Source organism: Apis cerana, linkage group LG3 (genome assembly GCF_029169275.1).
Source record: "Apis cerana isolate GH-2021 linkage group LG3, AcerK_1.0, whole genome shotgun sequence".
Classification (NCBI taxonomy): Eukaryota; Metazoa; Arthropoda; class Insecta; order Hymenoptera; family Apidae; genus Apis; species Apis cerana.
The window spans coordinates 11,517,298-11,539,423 of NC_083854.1; the positions used below are offsets into that span (position 1 = coordinate 11,517,298).

The following is a 22,126-nucleotide window of genomic DNA, read 5'->3' on the forward strand; positions in this document are numbered from 1 at the left end:
ATTTATCATATATAACCTTTTATTATATACATACAATAATATTAAAATAATAATAATATATAATGCTAATAAAACCAATAATTATTATGGTGAATATTATTTTTTATTAAAAATTATAATAATATAATAAATATTATTAGAGAAATTGTATAAATAATTCTTTTATAAAAATATTATTTTTAACATAAATGTTTATAGATTAAATATTTAATAACGACACTATTACTTTTGCAAGTAATATAATAAGTAGAATCTAATATTCTCATTGGTTGTTGTCTATTTTCTTAACGATTGTGAATGTTCCGCGCCAATGAAAATATTTGCCGCGTAAAAATTCAAAAATCAATTGACAAATTTGAAAAGAAAATGACTGTTTGTCATGATAGGGTGAACGCATAACAAAAGGTGTAATTTCAATTTTCTTCGATAGCAAATCATCGTGGAACGTGGAAAAAGGTCAGCAGCAGGAGTACGATATGGATTTTATCTCACGACGAAAAGTGGGTCACATCAAAAGCGCCTGTGCGCACGCTTCGATTATCGATTGAAACGTTACGTGCCTTGAGTTCGTACGCTGGATCTCATTTATGTGAATGCAGTGACTGTGGATGTTCGTAGTGTGACTTTCTCGCAGTAGGCCAGTGGCTGACATCTTTCGTTTGTGGTCCGTGCATGATCGTGAGTTTCGGAAAAATGCGGTGAAATTCAATATACAGCGACGTGCCTTCGCGAAATCGGCCATTTTGATAGTGCGTGTTTCGCGAAAACGGATAGGATCACTTTTGGCAGCTACCCTCAACGGTTGTGCGTGAAAGTGGTGGCAGCTCGGTGTCGCCCACAGGACACAGCCGTAAAACTGAAAACGATCGTGTTCTTGGGCTAGTGAGCAAACAGTCTCAACAAAATGGCAGGAAACGCGGGTATGGAACAATTAATTCCGATTGTGAATAAGCTGCAAGATGCCTTCACACAGCTTGGGGTGCACATGCAACTTGATTTACCACAAATCGCAGTAGTAGGTGGTCAGAGTGCAGGAAAAAGTTCTGTTCTTGAAAATTTTGTTGGAAAGTAAGTATTTATTGTTCTGTCGTTTTATCGTTTTTCTTTTTTAAAACATTTTCAAATCTTTTGTGGATCAGAAGAATTCAAACGTTTGATTAAAGGCGTGGCGAACTACGCCACATTATAATTTTAATATCCGTCATCAATTATTTTAATTTGAATATCCATCTTTTCTATATCTCTTTAGGTTAACTATTTTAATCGATCGATCTTGTCGTCAAAATTAACTATATCTTTATAATTCGTGGCCGCCTACACAGTGACCTGTCAAATGATATTCTTTCCCATTGGTGTAATATTTAACCTTCTACTGAATTGCCTGAAGTATACACATATAACGAAGAAAATTATTAATGCAATTGTTCTTAGTTTAGGTCATTTAATGTTGCTTTCCATTAATTTAGCCTAGATTAAAACTATGAATATATATATACATGTATATATATAAATATATATACATGTATATATATACATGTATATACGTATATACATATATAAATTAATAAAGATATTAATTTCAATACAATTTTATACACATCTTTTATATATGTTATATATTAGATGTAATTTTATTATTTTAGAATAATTTTTATAATAATATAAATAATTAAAATTAATTTATATAATAAAAAAAATGATAAATGATATTCAAATATAAAGGTATAATTACAGCAGATAATTTCAATTTCTAATTTTTTTTTATATTTCAAGTTTTAATATTAAAAAAGGAGAAATATTTATTTTATTATTATTTAAATTTTTCCTTTTTTACTATATTTTTTTATATAAATTTATGTTATCATATGATATATTTTTTAGTATTCTTTTCTTTTATATATATATATATTTTTTTTTAAAAAAAAAGTACAATATTTTTTTGTTTTCAGGGATTTCTTACCTAGAGGATCTGGTATTGTAACCAGACGACCACTTATCTTACAATTGATTAACAGTACAACTGGTGAGTCATCATAGATAAATAGATTATAAATTTTATATTGAATAAAATATATACTTAAATATATATAAATACATGTATATAAGAAATATATATACAAATATAATATATAATATATAATATAGAAATTTATGAATAACAATTATTTCTAATTATTGATTTTATTAAACATAAAATTAAAGATAACTAAAGAATATTAAATTGTATAATAATATTTGTTTATAATTTATTATTATTTGTTTTAATCATTCATATCATATTGTTTTCCTTCTAAGAAATATTAAATTTTAAATATAAGTTTTAATAATTTCACATATTTTGAGGTTTAATGTTACTTATCTATAAGTGTTGTCTATAGAAATTATCACATTTCCTGTAACAATGAACTTTTGATAAACAGGAAATCAAGAATATTTTAATTATTTAGAATTCTACATGTCAAAAAAATATAAGGTCATACAATTTTATTATATGAATTATTTTTTTGTTATAGAATATGCTGAATTTCTACATTGTAAAGGTAAAAAGTTTGTGGATTTTGATGAAGTACGGAAGGAAATCGAAGCAGAAACAGACAGAGTTACAGGCAGTAATAAGGGTATTTCTAACATACCAATAAATTTAAGAGTATATTCACCTAATGGTAATTATAATATTTTATTATATTTTATATTTATATTTATATTAGTATCTTGATTAAATATGATTAATAAAATATATTTATTTCTGTTAGTTTTGAATTTAACATTAATTGATTTACCTGGCCTCACAAAAGTACCAATTGGAGATCAACCAGCAGATATAGAAGCTCAGATTAAAGCTATGATTTTTCAGTTTATCAAAAGAGAAAATTGTCTTATATTAGCAGTAACACCAGCAAATACTGATTTAGCAAATAGTGATGCTCTTAAACTTGCTAAAGAAGTAGATCCTCAAGGTATTTGTTTATATTTGATTTTTAATATTAACAAATTCAATGAATTTTTTTTATATTTTTTAATTTTTTTTAAGGTGTACGTACAATTGGTGTTATTACAAAATTAGATCTTATGGATGATGGTACTGATGCAAGAGATATTTTAGAAAACAAATTATTACCTTTGAGACGTGGGTATATAGGTGTTGTTAATAGGAGTCAAAAAGATATAGAAGGTCGAAAAGATATAAAAAATGCTCTGGCAGCAGAAAGAAAATTTTTCTTAAGGTATGGATCAATAAAGAATAATTACATCAATAAATTATTTAATAAAATATCTAAAATATTTCTTTATATATTAGCCATCCATCTTATCGACATCTAGCAGACAGATTAGGAACACCATATTTGCAACGTGTGTTAAATCAGCAATTAACAAATCATATCAGAGATACTTTACCAGCATTAAGAGATAGATTACAAAAACAATTGCTTACATTGGAAAAAGATGTAGAACAATACAAACATTTTAGACCTGATGATCCTGCCATAAAAACTAAAGCTATGTTACAGTAAGTAATTTTTTAATATGTATTACTATATGTACTATATGTTACTTATAATTTTTTCAATTGGAATAACTTTTATTAAATAATAGAAAACAAAATGAGCCTTAATGACAATAATATATAATAATTATATCCTATATAATTTTTTATATCCTATAATAAATCTTCATAAACTAAATAAAATTTCTTTAAAATTAATTATGGGTGGAGGGTCCTGAGATTTTAGAATTTTTATTATTTTTCAGATCAATTCAAATATTTATGTAGGTACCATATTTTTGTTCATTTGTGTGTATTTGCATGAAAATTTTAATGCATAATGTATTTTTATATAACCGACTAAAGAGTGAAAAATAATAATAATATCATTAACATAAGAGATCTTAATATATTAATGAATCATCTATTATTTAGCTTTACATTACTAAATATCATGACTCTCTGCCCATAGAACTAACATGAAGATTTAATGTTTGTGTATATGTTTAATATTAATTGAAAGAAAAATATTTTTAAGGATGATACAGCAACTTCAATCAGATTTTGAAAGAACTATAGAAGGTTCAGGATCTGCACAAATCAATACAATGGAGCTTAGTGGAGGTGCAAAAATAAATAGAATATTCCACGAACGTTTTCCATTTGAAATTGTCAAAATGGAATTTGATGAGAAAGAATTAAGAAGAGAAATTGCTTTTGCTATTAGAAATATTCATGGTAAATAATTATTTTAATTTTGATAGCATTTTCAGTTTCTATATGTCAAGATAAAGTTATTATGCTTATAAAAATAAGTTTTTAACAATAGTATAATGTCATAGGTATCAGAGTAGGTTTATTTACTCCCGACATGGCCTTTGAGGCAATAGTCAAGAAACAAATCAATAGACTCAAAGAACCTAGTTTAAAATGCGTGGATTTAGTTGTACAGGAACTTAGTAATGTTGTACGCATTTGTACTGATAGGGTGGGTAAATTTATTTTTAATTTAAGAAATTTTAAATGATGTTTAATATAATTTTTTCTTCATAGATGTCACGTTATCCCAGATTGAGAGAAGAAACGGAACGTATTATAACTACTCATATTAGACAACGAGAACAGTTGTGTAAGGAACAATTGATACTCTTGGTTGACTGTGAACTAGCATATATGAACACGAATCATGAAGATTTTATTGGTTTTGCCAAGTAAGTTACCTACATTTTGTTATACATTTTTGTAGCTATTCAGCAAAATCAAAACAAAATAATATAATAGAAGAGTTTTATTTTTAACAATCGCACATTTTAGCGCTATATGTTGCTCTTATTACATTCATAACTGCAGCTATAGATTTTACTATGTTCATATCTACAAAGTTTATTATTTCACATATAATAAATCTAAAATATTTCATAAATGTAGTAAATAATATTTTTATTAATGGAATTATTGTTTATATAATAAATTAGTTTAACATGAAATAATAAAATGATTTTATGTTAGATTTATATAATGTTGGTAATTAGAAATATAATATTTTTTTAATGTATTTAATAACAAATATTGTAATGAAATATTTTATTTCTAATAATACATATTGAATTTCATAAAGGACTTTTCTAAATTGCAGTAATGAATTTTATATTGCATGACTAATGTAAATTCAACACATAGTATAGTTCTCATAATGACAATGTGCTTTACTAATACAAACACTATATTTTCAAAAAGTCTCATTAGTTTCGTTATGATTAATTTAAGCTTTTTATAAAATAAAAAAATGATTAAACAAATTCATCAACTATATATACTAGTTATATTAGTTTGCTTGCAAAATTTTTTTATGCAAATCAAAAATTATATATATTGATATATATTTAACATTATATCAATATATATAATATCTTTTATACCGTATTTTCCTGAAGTATTATAATTCAGAATATAATAATTTATATTTTTAAAAAAATTTATATTTAATATAATATTTAATAATACTATTAGTTATACTTACGTAACTTATATAATCAGATTTATACGGTATATTTTATTATCAATGCATGTCTTGCTAAAATCAATCCACATTGCAAGCTTCAAAGTAGCAAATATTCTTAGTTTATTTTGTTCTTTAAAGCTAAGACACACATTTTTAGTATCATTAATAATAAAATTTATTGCTATTTTTTCTATTTCATACATTTATATGTATGATATATTTTGTCATATCTTTTGTCATATTAAATTATATTTCACTTACATCTTTTTATTCCTTTTTCTTTTTTTTTTTTTTTTTTTGCTCTCCAGTGTATTTATAATATTTTAATTCTATTTTTAGACATTTTTTTATTTTCACTTATTTGACACTTCAACATATTCAAAATTATAATTTTTAAAGATATTGCGAAAAATAAATTGAAAAAAATATCAAAAATACTGATATTTTTAACAGTTTTATTTAATATTTATTCTATATCAAATATATAATATATTATTTTACTTTTCAATTTTTTAAATCATGTTTTATAAATTATAGAATGAAATTTATATATAGTTTTCTTTATGTTACATTGTTAAAAAAATAATTTTTTGAATTAAGAAATAAGGATATTATAACTCTTCTAAAAAATTTTATGTCAGTAAAGGTAAGGCATACTTAATGTAAAAAACTATCTATGATTAACAATTGTTTTAAATATATATTTTTAATTCTTTTATACTTGCTGTATTAACGAACGTATGTCTTTCCTTGAACTACATGGTATATACACATTTCCTGACATTTGTTTTCATTCATTGATACTTTATACTTCACAATTAAAAAAATTATTTAATTATATCGGCAGCGCGGCAGCCAGTAGCCATAATGCAAGGTAAGAATTATAAAAATACATTGGAACAAAGATTTACACTACATTTTTCTTCCTTTTCTATTATCACGCTCTTAATTTGTTATGCTTATTTTTTTTTTAACTTTTTCTAGCTTTCAGTTTTCCAAAAAAAAACAAAATCATTAATAAGCAATATTAAATATATTTCCCATATAGTAAAAAATTGAAAGTTATATTTTTCTAGTCTACTTTTTTTTTTTTTATTCTTTAATAAAGTCAAAATCTATAAGTTTTTATTCTATATTTTATTACTAATTTATTATATAACATCATAAAAAATTAATACTATTAATATATATACATACATATATATATGTTTAGATCGTAAGAATGGTATTTAAAATATAATTTTTATTGACATATTTATAATTTATAATTGACATATTAAAATTTAAAATTTTTTATAAAAATAAAAAAATGAATTATCATAAAATATTGAATATCATTATAAATAAATCATCATTGGCTACATTTTTTTATCTACTTTTATATATTGTAGAATAAGAACCATAATTTATCAAAATTTTAAGATTTTGATTTTAATATTTCGTATATAGTTGCACAATTTAAATATGTAAGTAAATAGACCATTCATTGCTACAGTCATTCATGAATACTCCAAATCGTATATATTTCATACAGCAGCATAAGATTTTAGTTTTCATCATTTTTCACATAATTTCACAATATATGTAATATTTGCTTCTGCAATTTTTCATGTGTTATGATCTGCAAAAAATATATATAATGTTAATTAAGTAGGAATAATATTGTGTGTATTACATGTATTATAAATAATGTTTGCATATTCAAAATATTTAATCATAATATCTAAAGCTGTATGAAAAAGTATGTGCATGGAGTTGTTGTGGCTGTATGTTATAATTCTTATATATGTAAATTGAAACAATTTAAAAGGTAAATTTTTGTTTTTTTTTTTCGACACATGGAAATGTTATTATTAATAAATTATTAATCAAAAAATATATCTTTCATTTATAATTTTCGAATCGTTAATCATAATTATAAATCAAAGATATATAATACATGTAATTATCCTCTCTATATTGTCGTTTTGTAACGTTACGTCTCGTTTTCAATATTTTTGTATTATAAACACACATATTTTGAAAAATTAAATTATTTAATATTACAATTTATTTATGGCATATAATTAAATTTGAAGTTATGTGAACGTTTGTGTAAGTTAATATAAAAATTATTGCTAGGTTTTTTGTCCCGCTAGATTTTTACACAAACTAACAAATTTTTGTGGCAAGTTGTGACAATGAATTTTGTACATAGGTACCTAAATATTTTTTTTGTATATGACATTTCATTATAAATTATACCTTATGTTGCAGTGCACAACAATCTTCAGAAAATGCTGTTAAATCTGGTCGTCATACATTAGGCAATCAAGTAATACGTAAAGGATACATGTGTATCCATAATCTTGGTATAATGAAAGGTGGCTCAAGAGATTATTGGTTCGTTTTAACGTCAGAGAGTATTTCATGGTATAAAGATGAAGAAGTAAATATCTTTTAATTATAGCATAGCATAATTCAAAACATGTTACTTATTTAATTTTAATATGTATTATTTCTTTGTTTAGGAACGTGAGAAGAAATATATGCTACCTTTAGATGGATTGAAATTGCGCGATTTGGAACAAGGTTTTATGTCTCGGCGGCATTTGTTTGCTTTATTCAATCCAGAAGGCAGAAATGTTTATAAAGATTACAAACAGCTAGAATTGAGTTGTGAGACTCAAGATGACGTTGATTCATGGAAAGCTTCTTTTCTCAGAGCTGGTGTCTATCCTGAAAAATCAACAGAACAAGCAAATGGTGAAGGAGAGGTATGTTTCTCATTATATAATATTTTAAATATGTTTTATATATATATATGTGCATTTAATTAAATGCACATATTATATTGCACATATTAAAAAATGTTATGATATATTTAGATCCATTGCATTTAAATATCATTTGTTTTAATAATACTTGTTTACTTTATATATACAAGAAAATATATAGCTATCAGAAATTACGTTTAAATTTATTCATATAAATCTATTGCTAATATTAATTCTAAGAATGGCATGTATCACGTGTGTACCGGTTCTTAATACAACCTCGATAAAAATATATCAATCTATTATATAAATCTTATTTATAAATATTGGATACATAATTTATACTTTTTCATTGGATTCATTAATTTATACTTTTTAATTAGAGGAGAAATTTATTTATTATTTATTATTATATTATTATTTTATTTACTAGAAAAGATTATTTTGGTTTATTTTAGGATAAACCAAAACAACGGTACGAGAAAAACGGTACAGTTAGTATGAAAAACGTAATTAAAATATTTTATTTGATATTACATTTTTAACTGTGTGATGGTGTGGTGCATTAAATCAAAAGTAGTTTATTAATAAATTATTTTTAAAATTTTTTATAAATATCATATTATGAAAGTTATAATGTGATGGAGATATCACATAATGTGATGTAATAAGGATATTATTAAGATTAACTATTAAGATTTTATTTTAACATTCATGATTTTAGATTATATTAAATATAACGATTGATATTGAAAAAAATTAATTTTTTATATTTTTTGAAAATATATAAATATATTAATTTAAAAAAAATTCTTTTTTAATATATAAATATGAATTATACATATTTATGAAAATTATTCATCAAAAATTATTTAGATTGCATTTATTATAATTAAATTTGTTTGCTTCTGATCAACTAGGAAGGATATGAGGTTCGTAAATTTGAAAAAAAATTTCATAACTTTTTTACATGAAAACACACAACACTTACACAAATGTAATACCTCCACCCAGCTTTGCTTTTTTAATAATGAATACAATAAAAATATGTGTTATTTAAGAAAATATTATTTTTCTGCTAATAGACATTTGAACATAAAATCAATAACACTTTATCGAGTATCTCAATATATTTTTTTATTTATGTTAATTAAATTTAACATTAAATATTTCTTTTTAATAATTAATCTTTTTAATAATAGAAAATGTATTATTTCTATACTTATAGGGTGGATCAGAAGCTCAATCATCCATGGATCCTCAACTTGAACGTCAAGTGGAGACTATTAGAAATTTGGTAGATTCATATATGAAAATTGTTACAAAAACAACTCGTGATTTGGTTCCAAAGACAATTATGCTTTTGATTATTAACAATGCAAAAGATTTTATTAATGCAGAGCTATTGGCACATCTATATGCAAGTGGTGATCAGGTAAAATATACACAATCTGTTTTTAAATTTAATTAATTCTCTTTTTAAATTTATTAAAAATTCTTCATTTACTACAAGAGTAAATGTTTTATTGTATATTGTAGGCTTCCATGATGGAAGAATCGCCCGAAGAAGCACAAAAACGAGAAGAAATGTTACGCATGTATCATGCGTGTAAAGAAGCACTTCGTATTATTGGAGATGTTTCGATGGCGACAGTGTCTACTCCAGTCCCACCACCTGTGAAAAATGATTGGTTAGCATCCGGCGAAAATCCAAGGTAACAATTATGTTATTATTTTCATTGTTGCTTATGCATTTAACTAATTCGGTATCTTTCAATCTTATACTGCCTGCTTTTGCCTCGTACACTTGAACACCGTTGAAACAGTCTTGGGTAAGATTTACTATGTTTATTATATTAAATAAATCTATTTTATAGATTTATATTTCTTTATAGATTAAAATATTACAAATTTTAAATAAAATGTTTCCTATATCATCCTATAATGATTATTATTTATTTTACATATAAATTTGTTACAGGTTATCACCACCATCTCCTGGTGGACCAAGACGTGGAGTGACACAGCCACCCCCTCTTTCTAGTTCTCGAGCTCCACCTCCAGTTCCTACGGGTGGCCGACCAGCCCCGGCTATTCCTAACCGACCTGGACCCGGTGGACCTCCGCCAGCCCGTGCTACACCTGGCCTACCTCCTCCTCTTATACCATCGTAAGTACCAATAATTTCGTATAAACTTATTTTTACTTAATTAAAACAGAAGTGTTATTTTTTTAAATAATATGGAGAACATTTAAAAAGACAAATAATTTGAAACACTCTGTATCATTGAGTATTTTTCCATTGTCGAGTTTCTCACAAATTTTGCACAACAACGTTCTGTCAGTTTGTAATATAAGGTGCCTTGTGTCTTAACAACAAAGTGGAGGTCCTATTTTTTTTTTTTATTTTAACTGTCACTGAATATATTTAAAAAAAAAAACAAATTTGCAGTTGCTTGTCCTCCATAGCTTTGTGTGATTGGGGCTTTGGTGCTAACTTCACTTTCTATTGCAGGCGCCGACAATAAGTCTTCGCACTAACTCGCCTATTCGCTATTAATTATATATATGTATATATATATATAATTATATATAATATATATATATATATATATCATATATCGATTGCATCTAGTCGGTGTATATTTTACACGAGATACAATTTCCTAATGCTACATGTTTTGTTTGCAAATATTAAATATTATTATCGTCAATTAGAGGTGTGTAATGTAAACAATTATATAAAACTAAGCGAAATATTTATGAATATATTTATATATTAGTTAGATATTAAAAAGAGCTTCCAAAAATTTACGAGTGATTTTATCTTCTATTGTGCGTTATATATATAATATCAATGATCTATCCAATTATTTCGTGGTCCAATTATTTCGTAAGAATGACCAAGAGATCATTATTCATATTTTTTTTTTATCAATTTTTTCATTTTATTTTCAAACAATTATTGCGAAGTATCGCACACGTTGTTTTCAGAATCATTCTAAATAAATATGTACAATATCGTATGTAATAATTTACACACCTCTAATTAAGAATTTAAATGTTTACGATACATTTAATCGGTATTAGTGAGAAAAAGAAATAATAACTAAGAAATCATGGTTCATTCGCGACATATGAAAATAAAAAAAAAAAAATAGATAAAACGACGTTTGTTTCACTGTAAATTAGTTGAATGGAATTGTACATGATGCCTGTATATACAATTAAGAAAGAATGTTGTAAAATAAATGGTTTTGAGTTCTTATCGCAGGTGATGGATAAGTATTCATTCGTTTACTAACAGCATGACATTTTTAATTACGAATTAGCCGCACTAATCGAATACATATAATACATTGCAAATATCATTCGCAATATTTTGATCGATATATAGAAAAAAAGAAAAAACTCATACCAGAGGATATGATACCGCAAGTATATATGTGATATAAGATATTGCAACAACAAAGTATTACATTTGAAAGCTTTTTATGAATATCATTGCTTTTTCGCCATCGTTTCCTCCATTCGATGATTAAACACTTGAGCAAAAAAAGAGAAAAAAAAGAAAGAAAATCGATGTTGTCAATTATTCAATTAGGGAAGGATGTGTCGGTGCCTGCATTGAAAATATTTTTTTTTTTTTTTAAACAAATATCACTGTATCTTATAATTGATCGTTAAATTGAATTCGACCACTCGTTTGAATTGAATTGATAATAGAATAACGCGTCTGTCGCTTTTTCGAATCATGCGAGAAGATTTTATACACATAGAGCATTATTAAAAAGTTTCGAGGATGCACGATTATTATTAGGTTTAATTTTAATTCCATCGTGCATCGTATATTATATATGTATATTATATTAGTTGAAATTGTGATATATATATATATTAAACTCTGTATAGTATAATATTGTTAAGGCATTGAAAACAAATGAGATCTGTAGTAAAAGCTGAGTGTCCGTGGTGTATGTTTAGTCGTGGGGGTGGTCTTCAGCAGAGGGTGACGCAAGCTGCGACGCAGGCCGCTGCTAATGCCGCCGTGAACGAGCTGATGGATGCATTCAAGATCAAGTAAATAGACTCTTGTTGCCTCATAATCCTATTTTTTTTATATACATACATACATACATATATATATATATATAAAAACACACATATATATATATGCGAGATATTTGCCCTTTTACTGATGATAAATTATTATGAGTAATCTTGTTTAAGTTGCGCTACGTAGATTGGTAGACTGTTCAGGGTTGAGAATGAAAATAACTAATTCGATGTCTCACTGTTTTCCGATAGAGTGTTCCTCGATAACAATGTTTGAGCGTGATAACCAGCTGTTTTTTTTTTTTCTTCTTCTTTTTTCTCCCTCCCTTTTCTTTTTTAATCTTCTTTGCTCCCTCTCTCTTTCTCTCTCTTTCTCTTTCTCTCTTTTGCATGATCCGAGAAATTGGATTAACAGCGATGATGTTGCCTTGCGAGATTAGATGATATAAATATATACATAGGTGTTAGAAAAAGAAAAGAAAAAAAAAAAGGACGGAGTACGGGCGTCTGCGAAGAAAAAAATATATATATATATATGAACAAGTGTGCAAGGGAAAGTGTTCTGTATATTTGTAACACGTGTAATTCGCTTCGTTATATTCCATATTGTATATTATTCTTATCTCGTAAAGTAGTTTATTGTTAAAAAAAGGAAATAAATGTGCTTTTATAAACTAGTAGAGTAACGATCTGTAATAGTGTAATTCCAAAAAAAAAAAAAAAAAGAAAAAAAAAGAAAAAAAAGGAAGAAAGAAAGAAAAGAAAAGAAAAAAAACACGAAAATACTGTTCGACTCGATAATATGATGAGATATAAATGAATTGAAAATTTAAGATTTGATATGAAACAATTTATTGGTGTTTCACTTTTAATGTTGATATCGAATATTCGAAATACAATATGATCTTCTCGCTGATAGATATTTAAAAAGAAAAAAAATAGAAAAAGAAAAAAGAAAAAAAAGAGAGATTATGTATTATCTTCTTTAGATTGACATATTTGTGTCTCCAGTGAATCTATATCCTGGAAAGTCTACCAGAACCCTACAAATGTGATCAAAGGTAGTTTCGATTAGGCGAAATTCTATTAAAGCAAGGCGTGAAAAAAAAATAGACGTGATTGAAAATTCATTTAGATTGCGTATAAAAATTCGTTTTTCATATATAATTTGCATATATAATAGAAGAATAAAAAAAAGAAAATGTCATGCTGTTGGGGAAAGAAAAAAGACAAACAAACATTATCGCGAATTCATTGTTCGTTTTATCTCATTATCTCATCGATTAATTTATTCCAATCGGCGATACAAACTGCGTTATACCGAATAAGTTTAAGCATCGTAATTATTAATTGCGCGACGCAAATAGAGTTTATTATTACACGTAAAAACGAACACAGGATACACAATGTTTCTCTACCTCTTCTAAGAAATCATCGACATTTTATTTCTTATTCCTAAAATATTATTAAAATATTAAAAATATCGTATAAAATTATACATATAAATATATATATATACATACATTTAATAGCTAATACCCCTAATGAAATATTAATAACAGAAAAAAAAACGTGCTCAGACATAGGATGTGATATAGCGTAGACTGCTTCGAGGATTTTGCATGAAAATCCTGAGTCGCGAAAAAAATCCTCTCTCTCTCTCTGAATAATCTTAAAAAATGAGAAGAAAAAAAAATGACATTAATAATACATTGGAATAATACATATATATATATATATATATATATGTATGTATACATATGTATATATATACATATATATATATATATATATATAATATATTACAATCGTGTATCGTTACAATGTACAATGAATGTATATCACTGAGCGAGCGTTCAGGAGCTACATTATATATATTTCGAGAAGGTATTTGTTGTTTCCTATGCTCCTCGATCGTGCTTAGCAAATTAAATTAATTATACATGTACATAAATAAGGGGAAAGGAATATATATGATATACTTTGTAACATTCCTGTAATTAAATAGTTGCACAAGCCGCGATGTGCTTTCGCATAACGGTTTCTTGATGATTCATGAATATCACTGTATATTCGCAATATTTATATATATATATAAATACGTATATAATTTTAGATAAGAGATTGTACGCGAAAAGAAATTTACGAGGAAACGGATCGTTTGATATTTATTTTTACTTAAAATTTCGCTAGTTTGTCTTCCGATCTTTATATCCTAATTTCATAACTTTGACTAATTATAACAAATTATTATTAACATCAAATTGAAATGACAGATATTATATTCGATATATTGAACGGAATTTATATCGTAATCAATTAATCGTCGTTGCAGAACTTCGACGCCATCTGTTGGCTGTAAATCGTATTAATAATATTTACTCGATCGAGCGTAAATTTTTCGAATTTTTATCCGTTTCCACGCATGGTTTTTTTTTTCATAGATAAACATAGATATTTATACGTACAAATATATCTTTCGACGAAACGTAAAAGTTACGTTCGCAATTACGAAAGCAACGTCACTGCGAAAGATCAGGTTTCGAGTCCTTGTGTACCTTCGCGACCGGTGACGCGTGGAAGATCGAGAACAATGATAGAAGTGCAATTATACGAAGAAGAGAAACGAAAGAATGAGAGGAGAAATTATTTTCGTTACAGCGAAACGTCGATGGCCTCCCTTGAAATTAGATAACGATCGTAGTGAAGAGTCGACGACATTCTGGACTCGCATTTCTCGCGTCACTATGTCCCTATATATATATGTTTTTTCTAATATCGTATCGCAAAGATATCGGAATTCCAATCGACGTGTAATCCATTCGAAAAGGCCTAACAAACGATACACTGATAATGTTCACTGATGTCCCCACCATACAAAGATGCATTTATTTATACCATATTTGTTACAAGACCGCCATCTTACTTTCCAAAAACTTTACTATACACGTGCGCGTAACACGTGCGCGTAACACGATCGATGATTTGTTCCAAGGATAATAATTTTCCAATAAAAATAAAACGATGTTACCCAAGAAGAATGTTATAATACAATCTCGTCGAAAGCACATCGCGCTCGTGAATCGAATTTATTTATCATCGTCTCTTTGTTCATCGACACTGGACACGAACACCTTCTAATTTAGATTATTCGATGGGTAAATAGTAAATTAAACTAATTCTATCGGATACTGTTGCTCTCGAAAAATGAGAAAGATGAACGGAATACACACATATACAATATAAAGAAAAATTTTCGCGAACAATCATAAGTGGTATTATTGTAATGTTATTGTACAGATATATATATATATATATATACATATATATATATGTCTATTGATCACATTGATGCACCGTCGTAATCCCGGAATTAAATAGATCCGTATGTTGTGGTTATTACAGAGATGATTGTGATTATGATTATTACAATTATAATAAGTACGGTTAAATATTACGAGTAACGACGTCATTATATATTGTATATTGTGTAAGGTAAAAGAGATATTATATTATCCTTTTCGGTAGCATGTTCATGTTTCCTTGTTCAGTAGATAGCGAGACTTTTTATTTTCGTAAAAAAAAAAACTACATACCATACTTTTACCGTTATCACTCCCTCGAAACAGATCTTATTGTGAATATTATAAGAAGACGATAGAGATGTAAGAATAGATGTTATACATGCCTCGTACGAGGCGTAGCGTTTCAATAATATTGGGCATATCAAGTAGTAGAAACGTGGAGAGAAAGATCGTTCTTCGAGTAGTGTCCAGATTTTTCAAAGTTCGTCGATATTTTGGGGAGGGGATTTCGCTCTTCGAGATTACATTCCAAATTTTTTTTTTTTTTTTTTGTACATTATTTTGTACATTTTTTCTTACGACAATAATTAATATACATTGATCGGTAAAGTATTTTGTATAATCGTTAAAATTTTCGATGATCGTTATTTTCGTTTCAAGCCTCGTAAACGTTTCGTGATGTAATTTTCGATTAATCGCGTGATTTTTTTTCTTTTAATATTTTCACTTTTATGAAGGGAGGGGGAGGGGAAGGAAAACATTTCGATAATTGTTAATAATAATCGTGGATCGGGTGGAAACTTTATTTCAAGCGTTACAACGAAAGACGACAAGTGAGGAAATCTTATCATTCCTTGAATCGTGAAGATTTTCTTGGAGAAGCTTCACGATTTTCCGTCTGATGTTTCTTTGCTTTCGTACCGTCAATTAAACGATCGATCGATCCTTTCGTTTTTTCAGAAAAAAGAAAAAAATGAAAAATGAAAAAAAAATCTTTATACCCTTTGAGTTTCACTTTATATCGATCCGTGATACACGTTTTACGTATCATGCTTAAAAAAAAAAAAAAAAAAAAAGAAAAGAAAAGAAAAACGAGTCCCTGAGAACGAACTCTCGGTTTTCGTGATTAAAATTCAATGAAAATTGCGAAATTGTTTTAACCACGTCACCGTTGCACCATTGTTAGATGCAAAGGGAGAAGAAAATCGTTTGCCACATTATGTGAAGCATAGAACTGTTGCAGTATTACCTAGCATTTAATCGTCCAATCGAGAGACGAAATCTGAACGCGTCTACATAGTAAAAATAAAATTAATACGAATACATTTCCAAACTCGAGTTAACGATGATTTATCGAGTGTTCATTAAAAAAAAAAATTCTCTTTTAAATTCCCTTTTTCCTGCGACAGTAAATGCGTTCAGATCGTCGTCTACGACCCAGAGAGAGGAAGAGAAGAGAAGAGAATCACGCAAGGAAAAAGACAGATCACAGATGTACGACACGCATCCTATTCACGCGACGAGATTATTGTTACATATACATGCTTCCATCTAAAGCCTTAAATATTACAATAGCGAGATTCTATTTAAAAAAAAGAAAAAAGAAAAAAAAAAGAGAGGAGAGGTTGCCGTGAGATCGATAAGAGCGTGATTCTGTGTATTGTACATCGAGTGTAAAAAGAAAAATACAATCGCAATCGTGGTGGAGAAAAACGTGGAATTATTACGATAGAGATGAATTGTGTAATTAAATCGATGGAAACACGATTCGCGGTTCGAATTATTTTCACGTTGTTTAATATTTAGATCGGCGTTGCGTTTCGACGAATCGTAGATAGTAGATATTAGAGAAGGCTAAGTAACTCATCGATGTGAATTCACCCTTGACCATAATTTTCGAGAAAAAAAAGTTTCGTTCTCCAATGTTGAAGTTAGAGCTTCCTGCGTGCTAGCTTTTCGGTCCCTTACCTTATTGTAGCGGATTCATGATAATTATTTTTATACCCGTTATATACCTCTGATTTTGATAGAGACAATTTTTTTCTACCGCGAGAGGGGGTAGAGTTTGGTCCATGTTCATTCGCGAGGGTTTGTTGTAAAAAAAAAAAAAAAAAGAAAAAAGAAAAAAAAATATTTCATAAATGAAACAAGGGTGAGCATTGACAAGGAGTTACTTAGCTAGAATTATTCTATATGGATTGTGCACCTCACACGATTCACTATGTTGTAATATTGCGCGACAGGCGCGTGATATATGCATACACTGTTTTATTGCAATATAAATGTGTATATAGGAAGTAACATGTTATAGATTCGAGAGAAAAAAAATATATATATATATATATATCCATATAAATATACATGTATAGATATATATATATATATATGTATATACATACACACACGTATATACGTAAAAGAAACGAGAATTCGGAGAGAAGCGTGTGTTGTTATCTCTTTTATTACCGGAAACGCATTTCCGCCGGGGAAATTAGTCTGCCCGATCAGATAGCGTCCAATTTCTGCGGCTGGATAATATTTTGATTATTGTACTCGTATTCCATGTGTTGACTTGTCGTTTGATATGTCGACATGTAACGCAATGTTTGTTTTTTTTTTTTTTTATGTTCCTAATATCCCACTCTTGATTTTCGCTTGACTCCATGTACCGTCGCGTGCAAATAACAAGCATTATTTTTAATAGAGAATGTGCGAGATTGTCCTGATTGTCCCCGCACGCTGGAATGCGTATTCGCGTTCTGCGTTTCTTTTTTTCTTTTTTTTTTTTTTTTTCTCTCTCTCTCTGTCCCTCCGATCAAACTACCAACGTCCAACGTCCAATAATATATTTACACCTTAAAAGCATCCAGGATTTTACCTCGTGAAGTATTACGAAGTATTATTATTATTATATACATAAAAATCAATTCAATTGTATTTATCTGTATCCAAAGGACGTTTGAAAAGATTGCGTTATCGAAGATATCGATATCGATATCGGTTTTTCATAAATTTGAAGAAATTAAGAAACTTACGTATATAAATAGCGAACGTCCTTTTTATACGTTCATTTTTGCATGCATTTTTTTTTTTTGCTACTGCTTGAGCATGTTGTGCAAATCTTGGACGATAATTATTTTTTTTTCTTTTTTTTTTTTTCTCTTTTGGCAAATCATTCCATTCCATTTGCGTTGCACTTGTGATCATACCGTTCACTCTTTTGTTAATAATTTGTCCGTGTGTATACACAAAAAATCCATTGCGCATCTTCCGTCATTATTTATATTTATCTCCTCGTACAATGAAGATAACATGATGTTCGTTGCACTTTACTTTCCGACATACATTTTCAACAATCACGATCACTTCTTTTATCACTTTCACTTGGTATATATATATTCACATACGAACTATATTCATTCTCATATCACAGCTTGGTGGAATCGAATATTAGCCCGATTAAATTTATTTCCTCTGAATTCTGTGCAAATTCCAAAGCAAAATAAATTTAATTGGTCGCCGCGAATAGTTGCGAAGCCCTTCGAATCCGAGGTTTAAAAGGAAAAAAGCGAAATATGTGTAAAAATCGAGACGAATAAAAATAAATCTCGCGTTCGAGGGGCGAGCATCGATGAATGTCATTAACGTTATTCACGCGCTTTGATTTAAATTAGCAAAAAAAAAAAAAAAAATTCGAATCGTCTCTCATCGAATATTACAATGCCTCGCATCCGAGAAGCATCCGAATACTTAATCACTGTCTATGTTATAGGCGTCCCGTACCCAATATTCCTCCCCGAATTCCCGACAGACCGTACTACGGCCGATTAAACTGAGCTAGTCCATGGAAAGCACACGACACCTGTGCACACCCCACGCCCGAGAGTATTCGAAGAAAGAGTTTCGTTTGCGAAACGAGCCGATGACCGGGGACACGAGCTCAGCACGAGACGAGAAAATGGTGGAAGACAATGTGATGGTTGTTAACCCGACGCATTGACTGATTCGAAAGATGATGGGTGACGGTGAGAGAGAATCCGGGGTTTCGGGAGAGAATCTTCCGAGGAGCGCAGGACGCGCCGCGTCCTATTCTTTTTTCTCTCTCTCTCTCTCTCTGTCTCGAGATCTTCGCCCTCCTTTAATCTTGGCTATGTCTGTCTTTGTACAAAAAAAAGAAAAGAAAAGAAAAAAGAAAATTTCTGGTCTTCGTCGCGTCTGGCGCGCGTGAAGAGGAAGGTGATTGAATGGAAAAGGAGGGAATTGATGGAGGAGGAGGAGGAGGAGGAGGAGGAGGAGGAGGAAACAAGGAGGAACAAGGCTGTGCCACGAAAACAAAAGGGAAGAGAAAGAGGGACCAAGAAATGATGAACAGACAAGGGGCAAGGCGAGGGAAAGCGACGTATATATTATATATATGGATGGTCTGTGCCTGGTCTGTTATCTATCGATGGTCGACAGCCGGAGATCCAATCGGTCACTTCTACTTCTTCTTTCTCTTGATATTTCGTCTTCTATGTTATTTATAAATACCGTTTAGAATTACGTGTTTTAGCTGTTAAGTATTAATAGACTCGATGCCGCTCGATGCGCGCGATTAAAGCTTGGAGGATTGGTTATAAATGTTAAGAAAAAAAGGGTCTTCCGGCAAGAAGCGACGCAGTTGTTATTTTTCGAAATAACCGATTTCGTCCTTTTTTTCCCCTTCTTCGACGGTTATCAGTATTATAATAAGTAAGAATCGAAATTGCACGTTATTGCGATTATAAAATCAAATTGATCAAATTTTTAATCTTGTTCATTTTTGTTTAGAATCTTTTTTTTTTTTTTCTTTAATAATGAATAAATTAATCACGTATTATATGGGGCTAAATTTTAAGTTTCGAACGTTAATTGTTAAATTCTAGGTAGCTTTGTATTACTTAATATTTTATTACGCAACGTATTTAAATATAGGGCGATAGGAGTCGATACCGTTCGACCAAAATGATTTTTAAACTGAAGCAATACTGGAGATTTTCTAGTTGTAAAGTATTCATAGTTAGAGGAAAACGTAATTTAATTTAGCGATCGATTGGCGCTTCTTGTCCGAGGACTCGGCAACAAGGTATTGTTCAAATGAGATTCGTGGACGTAACGACGTAACGTGCAACCCGATTACCTCGATTTTAGAAAAACTTACTACTAGAGCAAAAGAGTACACACGGTTCGCTCTACGATTCATTCGATCGAACGGGTGAACGAAATGCGAGACGATATTCAATCGACCACAGCATTCCAGAAACGCCTGTGTGCAAGCTTCTTTGCGAAACATAAAAAAAAAAAAAAAAAGAAAAAAAAAGAAAAAAAAATATATATATATATTATATATTTTATATAGAAATGAGGAGAAAGTTACGTGGATTCTCCTCGCCTGATGTTCATACTAAACGTAACAGTTCTTTTTTTTTTGTACGATTAATTTATTGAAGTACGATCACGATGCCATTTTACAGCTCGAATTTAAGAAACAATTACGATACAGCAACTTATTGAACAACGAATGATTAAAGATTGTGGGAAATTTCTTATTATGTAATTTTTTCACGGTTTGAAAAATGTAGAAACAAAATTATAGGTGTATGTATGTAGAGCGCGAAATTTCTCGTCCGATAACTTTGTTCATTTTTATCTATTTTTATTGTTATATTTGCATCTTGACGCGATATCGTTATGTGTCGTGCGATAGACGCTTTTTTTCCTCGAAAGAACGAAAAGAGCCAAGATTTATATCTTCGAAAAAAGAAAAAAAAGAAAAAAAAACAAACAAAAAATAATAACTATTATAATTTTAAATGGAGGCCAATGTTGTAGAAGGAAGAAACAAATTGTACATATATAAAATCAAATACGAGTAATAGTATTATTACATGTCGATTTACGTGCTAGGGAAAAAGAATTTTCTTTCTTTTTCCTTTCTTTTTTTTTTTTTTTTTCTCTCCCTCCCCTCTTTTTCTTTTTCTTTTTCTTTTTGTATTAAACCAAACATCACGCGTCGATAGCCAACGCGCTATGATATACGACACCGACTGACGACTAATGTACCTAGGACATATCAGGACGAATCAAATAAATGATATTTAATACAAATCGATGATATAGTTCATGAGAATATCCTGATCAATTTTTCCAGAACATTTGAATCTTCCGATTGTCAGATCGTTGGTTCTTTTTCAGTATGTATTATGTATATATATCGGTAAATTCTTGTTTCTTTTTTTTTTTAGGTTATATTATGTAATAACAATAACCTCGACGCTATTTGACATTTTTCGCTTAAAAATGAAGTGTCGAAAGTGATTCATGTCCTCGTATCCTCTTCCATTGTTGAAGATTTATTATTTTTGCATTAAATTATATCGGTGATATATATATATATATATACATATATATATGTATATGTATATATAGTTGAAAATTATACTAGAATAAGTGGTGTCTCTTAGAAATTGATTTCGCTGAAATCAATATGTCGTTACAAATGTGT

The 22,126-nt window shown here is 28.6% G+C and overlaps 1 protein-coding gene across 18 annotated transcripts; it reads left to right on the top strand.

Moving 5' to 3' along the window:
- Positions 1-7: 7 nt before the first annotated feature.
- Positions 8-21,729, top strand: LOC108001896 (dynamin). 18 transcript variants are annotated; one of them, XM_062072972.1, is made up of 18 exons: positions 8-1,068; positions 1,950-2,023; positions 2,514-2,663; positions 2,754-2,957; positions 3,032-3,224; positions 3,299-3,508; positions 4,023-4,222; positions 4,327-4,472; positions 4,538-4,695; positions 6,334-6,360; positions 7,743-7,914; positions 7,997-8,242; positions 8,701-8,751; positions 9,471-9,677; positions 9,782-9,957; positions 10,224-10,412; positions 12,227-12,322; positions 19,376-21,729. In XM_062072972.1, the coding sequence occupies exons 1-18, from the start codon at positions 905-907 to the stop codon at positions 19,437-19,439; spliced, it is 2,727 nt and encodes a 908-aa protein (XP_061928956.1). In that variant the 5' UTR covers positions 8-904; the 3' UTR covers positions 19,440-21,729. The 18 variants fall into 18 exon arrangements, 17 of the variants coding, with proteins under 17 accessions (XP_061928956.1, XP_061928960.1, XP_061928958.1 ...); XM_062072976.1 differs by having other exon boundaries at positions 10,287-10,412; XM_062072974.1 differs by lacking the exon at positions 8,701-8,751 and adding an exon at positions 9,163-9,174.
- Positions 21,730-22,126: the final 397 nt, after the last annotated feature.

Bases quoted from the DNA above. Each gene is read 5' to 3' on its own strand.
- LOC108001896 (XM_062072972.1), top strand. From the start codon at position 905: ATGGCAGGAAACGCGGGTATGGAACAATTAATTCCGATTGTGAATAAG. The intron at 3,225-3,298 runs GTATGGATCAAT...TTTATATATTAG, and splicing joins GAAAGAAAATTTTTCTTAAG to CCATCCATCTTATCGACATC. The intron at 9,678-9,781 runs GTAAAATATACA...TGTATATTGTAG, and splicing joins TATATGCAAGTGGTGATCAG to GCTTCCATGATGGAAGAATC.